The 7,890-nt window shown below is 44.8% G+C and overlaps 1 protein-coding gene and 1 long non-coding RNA gene across 2 annotated transcripts in view; one reads left to right on the top strand and one right to left on the bottom strand.

Moving 5' to 3' along the window:
* The window catches only part of COMMD1 (copper metabolism domain containing 1), a 72,846-nt gene extending 65,226 nt beyond the window's left edge, over window positions 1–7,620 (top strand). The window contains exon 3 of the mRNA XM_068675557.1: window positions 7,412–7,620. Coding sequence (XP_068531658.1) covers window positions 7,412–7,519 — 108 coding nt within the window. The 3' untranslated portion in view covers window positions 7,520–7,620. The remainder of the gene's footprint in view (window positions 1–7,411) is intronic.
* On the bottom strand, window positions 150–6,433 carry LOC137853314 (uncharacterized). Its single transcript, XR_011094374.1, has 3 exons — window positions 6,298–6,433; window positions 2,187–2,261; window positions 150–436 (listed from the first exon to the last, which is right to left on the bottom strand). It is a non-coding gene; the product is annotated as an uncharacterized lncRNA (long non-coding RNA).
* Window positions 7,621–7,890: the final 270 nt, after the last annotated feature.

Consider the following 7,890-nt stretch of genomic DNA (forward strand, 5'->3'; position numbering starts at 1 on the left):
CTAAGCAGTGAGAGTAAACCACTCTCATAAACATCTGACGATACATTTCTTCTTAGGATGAATCACCCAGCTCAATGCTCCTGTCACTCTGATTCTTACAGAAGGAAAAATAAGCTCAAATCCAATATTTTTCTTCTCTTGGGGTCATCTCTTTATGCTTTCCAGAACATTGTCATGGTAACTCATTATCTTTTATGTGTTTTTTTTTTTTAGCATGAATTATACAGGTCATTTTTGTCTCCCTCTTCCCCCACTCCTGCTGGGGTTGGCGTCAGCAACCACTCCTCGGGGAAGCAAATCTGGAGCCGTGTGGGGAGGGATGTGGCTCCCAAAAAGCCTGCTGGAGGGTCAGGTGTAGCTTGGCTTGTGTTTCAGCACTCAGGCAGCAGCTCCAGAGGTGTCTTCATGGAATAGGGATGGTTGGACAGTACAGCATCTAAAACAAAGCATAAAAAAAACAAATTGAATCCAGAACTTGAGGGCTTCCCAGCAGTGCTGGGACAAGTCATTTTATTTTATTTTATTTTGAGATCTGCATTTCTTTATCATCATAGCCTTAAAATGAGTCCATATGAGCCGTGAGGGTTGTATCTTGCTATTTCTGTCCATGTCAGAGAAGCAATTCCACGATGGCGATCGCAATTAATGCTGCCTGGTGGTGGCGGGGGAGCTGGCCCAGCAGGGACATGCTGAGTGACGCTTAAAGGAGGTCTCAGAGACTTGGACTGTCCTGTAATTTCCTCACCTGTTGGGATTTAGGGGCAATTACTGCTCTCAGGTCAGTGCTGCCTCTCTGCACATTCTTTTGGTTTGCTCACCGGCCATTTCCAGATACTTCCTTTCCACCTATAGCTCATTATTCATGAAGGATTAGGAATGGGGTAACCAGGAATGTGCCATTTTGGTTATAGGAAGGGAGAACTGGGCTGTATCATCATCCCTCCTAGCTTTAAGCTGCTCCCATCTGGGCTGTGAGGCTCCGCAGCTCACGGGAGAAGTGCTGATTAACTGAAGCCAACAAAACCTCTCAATAAAATGCTCTCAGGGATCTCTTGTCCTCTCTGCGTGCCAAGCACACCCGCAGGGAGCATCGTTTCTGACCCTTTGGAAAGCCTGGCTTGTCCCCAAAAGGCATTACAGCTTTCTGTGGGCCATCAGCCCCGAGCAGGAGGAGGGAGGGATGCTTTCTTAGCCAGTAACGCTGCGGCGAGGTGTTCAGAAAATTTATGTTTTTAATGTATGTGCAAGCTCATGCTGAGTGTGCAGTCCTTCAGTTTCAGCTGGAAGGGCAGCGGGGTATAAGTTGTTAGCTTATTAGGTGGTTGTCCAATATTTATGCATTTATTTTCCTACTGAAATAATGATATACTTACAATTTGGGATGTTACTTAGAGGGTAATATCTGCGGTGTTTTATGAAAAATGTTTCAATATAATTAGCAAAGTTTGAGGAAGCAGGAGAGTTGACATTTTTGATAAATCGAAAGATTTCTTCTCATCCTAACTCCCGCTGCTGAGGCAGGTTTTATCTTTAGCACGTGCGTGCATTTCCTCTTACTCCAGAGAAGCAGCGTTTTAATACTTGTTTGTGAAATGAAAAAAATAAAATGGACAGGCTGTAGATTTACTCTGAGAGCAGTATTTTGTCTTTGCCATGTGAGTTTAGTTTCTGCCCGTGGCTGTTGCTGGAAGAGGCAAGTGTGCTGTGCTCCTCGCACGCCCGCTGCCCTGCTCGCTCCCACGTCACATGCACTGACCGGTTCCTCAGTGCTCCACAAAACGTTTTGTTTTATGTACCCCCAGCTGGCTTTTTTGTTTGCAGCCTAATTTGCTTCTACTGTAAATTGCGCGATATTCATCTGGTGTTAAAACATCTCTGATTTAACCCCAATCCTGCTGCGTTGCTGGAAGCAAAGCCCAGGGATGCTTTGGTGCACTAGGAATAAATCTCAAGGTATTTTTTTTTTTTAGATGGGTGTACAGAGATAATTCTGTTTGACGGAAAATGGTTGGGTAGCTTATAATGTATGTGGCTTTACATATCCTCGCATTTCTTATGCCTTATGTAACAATGTGTGAAAGCCTCCGAAGGCAGGTTGTCATTCTCTGTTGCAGCGAAGTTATATTGAAGTCTGACGGTCATGGCTTCAGCATCTTTATTTACCAGCGATCCACTTAATTACTTACGTAAGGTATACTTGGTATTTTTCCTGGTGAACAGAAGAGGCAGGAGATTTGCTCGGCTGCGGAATATTCAGTGATCTGGAAAGAAAAGGGACACGTAAAAGAATTTGTTATCTGTTGCTTAGCCTTGAGGATTGAAGAGGTCTTTAGAAAGCAGAAAGATTAATTTCTATAGGAAATGTTGTGTCAGAAATTTCTTTGATTCAGTCCTTTGCACATCTGATTAAGTGGAGAAATAAATTATTCTCAGTTTTAATCACCTATCATAGAATGGTTGGGCTGCAGCCCAAAATAAGGCAACACTTCTAAATTCTACCACTTTGGATAATAAATGATATTGGAATTCTGGCTTCGACGGTTCTTTTAATTAAGGAAAAGCCTCCTTAAGTGAAGCACTTTGCTTATCACAGTATCACAAACTGTTAGTAAAAATAACATTTCCTTGCTAGCAAGGGAACACATTACTTGAATGTAAAACTGTTTTTATCAGCTAGTCCTTTCTAAAACCACTTAATGCCGTTGCAAGCAAAAGAAAATTAGGAAGGCCAAAAATGAATGCGGGCTTTTAATCACAACAGGAGGTACCTGGATGTTCGAAACGTTTGAAGGCAAGTTCGGATCCTGGTGACCCTACTGGTTTGGTTTTTACTTACACAAAGGGCAGCCACATCTAACAATTCTAGTCTTATGCAAAATATGAAATGAAATCATCGTGTCTGAAATCCTTGGTGGGGAGGATGGGCACGCAGCACGTTGTCTGAAAATGAGACTTTTTAATGTGAAATAGAAGCTAACCAAACAAACGCTGCATTTCTCTCTGTCTCTTGGTTCCCTGAAGGCCATAGAGAGCTCCGTGTGTGAAGGTGGAGCTGGCTCCTTCTGCCCTTGCACAAAACGTGGAGTTGCTCTCCTGGCAGCCGTCAGCAGAGGAAAGTGGTCCCTGGTCCCCTGAACCTGCTTGGGTTTGGGTTGTTACGGCTGCCATCACCACCTTGGAGTCTTTGTTCGGTTACTGAGCAATTTTCTGTCCCCTACAGCTTGGCAGGGAGCTCTCCTCACCTCTGTCAGGGCTTTGTCCAAGCTCTTTCCACCTGGGTCAGCAAATATTAGTGAGCAGCAATCTTCCCTGTCCTTGGGCCAGCGAGTGTGAAGCGTAGCACCGTCTGTGCCCCGCCGATTGCACCAGGACCAGCATCTCCCTTGATACTCCTTGTGCTCAACCTCCTCACTGCTGCTTCCTCACTGGGACATTCCCCCGCTACGTGGGACAAGCAGCAGTTGAGATGTCTCAGCATCCAAAGCAAATCTCTTGCTAGAACTTAAAACACCAGAAGTGTCGAGGTCACTGGGAACCTTTTAAAGTAGCTGGTCAAAGCGATGCTACAGAGAACAACTGAAAACTATTTTAAGTTTTGGATGTGTGAGAATTGGTTTTCTAAAACCACTTTTTTTTAAACTCTAGTTCCTGAGAGAGAGAAAGCCGTCCTTCTCCTAGTATTTTTCTAGTAGATAGCAAGAGCACTGATGTTTATAAAGACAGTCTCTCGTATAAATATTTTTTCAGCTCCCTGTTGTTATTGGGGGGGAAAAAAAAAACACACAAAAAACAAGCAAACTTGGAAGATGGAAGAACTGATTCATGGCTGGGGGGAGTGTGTGTTTCTTGGATGTTTGTTTTGCAGCTCCTTTTTGTAGCCCGGGCTTGGGAGGGAAACGGGGAGGATGGGAAAGCGTGTGCGGAGAAAACCAAGACCGGTGTGGGAAGTGGCTGCCCGGTCCCACTGCTTCCTGAGAGGCTCAGTTTGGTGGTGGAAGGGCAGTGCGGTTCTCTGTGTGCTTTGAGCCTGGCTTTCCAGCCTGAAAGCGGGGCTGTTCGTGCCATTTCCATTGCACACGCGTGTGCTCTGACAGCCCTACTCATGCACGGACACACTCCTTCCCTAAAAACCTCTTCCACCTCCAGGAAGGGCTCAGCAAAGTCCAGGTTTCTGTCCTGCAGACGAGTGTGCCGTGCTGCAGAGCTTCCAGGCACCTCCACTTCATGCTTCAAGTATGAAGCATCGACCACAGCAGGTCCCCCTCCAGCGGAGGGGCTCACGGCGCTGTCATCGCGTGCTTGGTGGCTTCGGATAAGCAGTCAGCGAGTGTTTGGTAGTCTGGTGATGTTCCTGTTTGTTAGCTTCTGGGTTTGTTTTGAATGAATGACTCGTTCTGGTTTGGTTTTGCTTAATTGCGAGGCATCCGAATGGGCTGAAAAAAATTTATAGCACTAAGAAATATCTAAAAGGATGCCTTGTTTCTTGCTGAGGATACCAGATATGTCCTGCTCTTAGAAAACAGCTACAGGGAGTGATCAGTTTTGGATTTCAGAGCTCAGTCTTCTTTTTTTTTTTTTTCCTCTCTTTTTTCTTTATATTTGGAACTTTGTGGAGGATATAAACTAGCTGAGCATTACATGAAATTAAAACCCAGCTCTGAGCAACCTGATTTATCACCCCCTCCTTCATGTTCCAGGTTGGCCCACGTGGGAACGTGGTAATTACTCAACTATTGTCCCATCCACAAAGGAAAGTTTGGGCTGTAACCAAGAGTGTCCTTCTGCTCAATTTACAGTCCTTTTCACTGACAAAACCTGAAGAGGAAAAAGGCTACCTTAGGCCAAAAACACCCCCACCAGAGCTGGGAGCTTCGGTCTTCTCCTGTTTGCTCACGCTCACCTTGTGATTAAGCTGTAAAATCAGCTTCTGCAGATCTTAAAAGCTGCATAGGCAGACCTTTCCCTGGGGAAATCCGTTCATGACCAGCAGCACGCGTGACTCGGGGTGCACAGTTGTAGCCAGAAAGCCACAGATGCCAGCAGGAGTTTGGCCCTGGAGTTCATCCTGTTGAGGACTATGACCCGGGGCTGTGAAGCGTGGCGCCGCCAGTTGTTGCCGGAAAGGTCAAGACAGAAATTATCCTGTGGCTGTGGCACACGTGTTGGGAAAGATGAGGTCAGGTTATGGAGAGAAGAGCTTTTTTCAGACGTTGTCTATGAAACAAGACTTGTAATGTGTTACTGATGCTCAGAGTGTTTTAGGCTGGCAAGAAAAGCTTCTGCTTCTGCAGTAGCTCTTCTGTGAAAGCGAGCTCAAAATTGTTTTCCTATCTGAAAACAAGGATGTTAAAGCTGGGGAGATTTAGCAGAGGTAGCTGAAGAGGCATCGGCTCTGCAGTCCCGATCTGCTGCCTTTGCACCAAAAGCTGTGCGGTTGGGCTGACGCTGCCCTGTTCTGTCCGTTTCAGAGGGAACGACTCACTCCAGCAAGGGTGCGTTGTCTGGTTTCAGCACCGTGCTTCCGAAAGGCTCAGGTTGTTAACTGGCTGCCTGCTTGAGATTTGCCTTTTCCAGAGCCTCCTAATAAAGGAATGTATAAGGAGATGTTTCTGGGGTTTGTTTAGGCATTCTTTTGCAATCTCCTAAGCTTGCAAACACATCTTCCTCAGGCAGATACCACCAATGTTTTTAATAACTATTAATCAGAGAGGAATCCACAGGAAAGCCCACTGCCAAATGGAGTTAAGCTGTCTAATGCCTCACCAGACATTCTTTTGTGCATGCTGACCGGCTGTAATTATGCCTTGTAGAGGTATTCAGGGTATTTTACATGCGGGCTATAGTGCCAAGATACTTTCCATAAGATGTGTTGATAACCATTGTCGAGGACAAGAAAAACATCCAAGTCCTGGGCTTCCTATCTGTGTTGCTGTTGATCCTGAATGCCTACTGCCAGTGTTTTTTGATTACTTTATAGAGGCTAATAATTAAAAAAAAACAAAACACAACCTGCCGTGGTAGTTTCCAACAGCATGCTCTTTATGAGCTTACTCAGGCAAAGGTCTTTCCTAGCAGTCCTTTGTAAATTCTGCCTGATACCTACTCAGATATGTGACTGTTTCTGAAATCTGATTGAATGAAGTGGCATAAAGTAAGTTCTCCTAATTCTATGAAACCTTCACTAATCAGAAGTACTTGGTAAAATACAAGTGTATACTCAATATATAATGGGATCTCTGCACTTTGGTCTGTTGGTAGTTGGCAGAGAAGACAAACGTTTCATGAGGACGGACTTACCCAGCGTAGCTCTGTGAAGTGACTTTCCAGCGCCTGAACAGCAGCACTTGGTGACTAAAGTTTAAAGTGCGTGATGCTTTTATTTTGCCAGGTTTCCTTTCTTAAAGCACGTGGAACGTGGATGTAGGTGTGCAGCTTTGTGCCTCCGGTTTCAAAGTTTAAATCAATGTTTTGATTTCTACATTGAACTGCGGTAGTTCCTCCTGTGACTCACGTCAGGGCAGAAACCCTGGCACAGCCTTTTTATGGACTGCCACATGCTTGACTTCATAATCATTAACATCTGTCATCTCATTTCTTTCCTGTTTGCCTTCGTCTGGCAGTGCCTTTTGTGGTTATCGTACACAAAATAATCCCCTTTGGTTCCTCCGTCTGCCTTTTGGTTTACACATCACTTTCTGGTCTGATTCTTACAAAAACCAGAACGACCCAAGAATCCCTGTGAGGGTAACAGAAGGTAAAAGGTAAAACTATTCCCCATGTCTGGGGAAAAACACTTGTAAAATTTGGTTAGCAAGAAATTCAGTGGGGAAAAACTGATGGTTTTCATTTGCATTTCTCCAATGACTTTGTCCTTGCGTATGAGCTATTTATGCTGTGAATGTAAAGGATGAGGTTGCAGTATTTTTGGCAGGTGATAATTATGTGAAAAGACGTATTTTGAAAAACTGACAGAGTTCAGTGTGCTCAAAACCATATGAGACCTGGGGATGCCCTTTTTGTCTGCCAGAATCCCCATAGGAAGTACTTTGAGACCATAGACATGCCAGTGGGTAAGACTATGGGACTGGAGACCTCAGGAGGCTGGTTCACATTGGTGTTTTTTAATAAGTTTGTATGATTAGAACTTTTATAACACATATTATTTATTTCCTTGGCCCTTTGTGTGTCCTCTTTGGCAGCAGCTGGCTGGCTTGCCAGTGTGTACTGGCTTGGTAGGTGGGTGATTGGTGGCAAATCCCCGGGTGTGCTGCAGGTACTGACGTGGTACCAGGCAAAAGGGAGATACAGGGGACGTAACGCGTTCTGGTTTCCTGGTGATCTCTCTCCTCCTTTGTATGCCTGAAAAACGATCGTTGTTGTCAACTGCTGTTCTTTCAATTTTGTTTTGTAGGAATCTGAGTTTCTCTGCCTGGAGTTCGATGAGGCCAAGGTGAGCCAGATGCTGAAGAAACTCTCGGAAATAGAGGAGAGCATGACTGCCTTGACTCAGACCACTTGAGTCTTACAGCAAATAAAGAGAATTGCAACTCGGAAGTCAAACGACCTTGGTACTTTTTTATAATGCCTGTTTATACAAATAAAATACGTAATGATCTGTAAGTCCCAGTTATAACCATACAACACATTCAAAACCAAGCATGGGCTAAGTTATGCTGTGGAGACTTCTCTGACCCTTCCTCCAGGCCTGTTCTCCAAGGCAGCAGTAGTGTTGTTTGCATAAAATTTGCATAACCAAGCCCTTGAGTTTTCAGTAGCTTTTCCCTATTTTTTTTTCCCTCAGTCATTTTCTGAGTCTTCCAGGTGCTGTAAATGCCAGGTGGATGGACAGCAAAGGTAAATAGGACGGTTGTGGCGGGGGAGAAGTGCATG

This window comes from Anas acuta, chromosome 3, assembly GCF_963932015.1.
Source record: "Anas acuta chromosome 3, bAnaAcu1.1, whole genome shotgun sequence".
Lineage (NCBI taxonomy): Eukaryota > Metazoa > Chordata > Aves > Anseriformes > Anatidae > Anas > Anas acuta.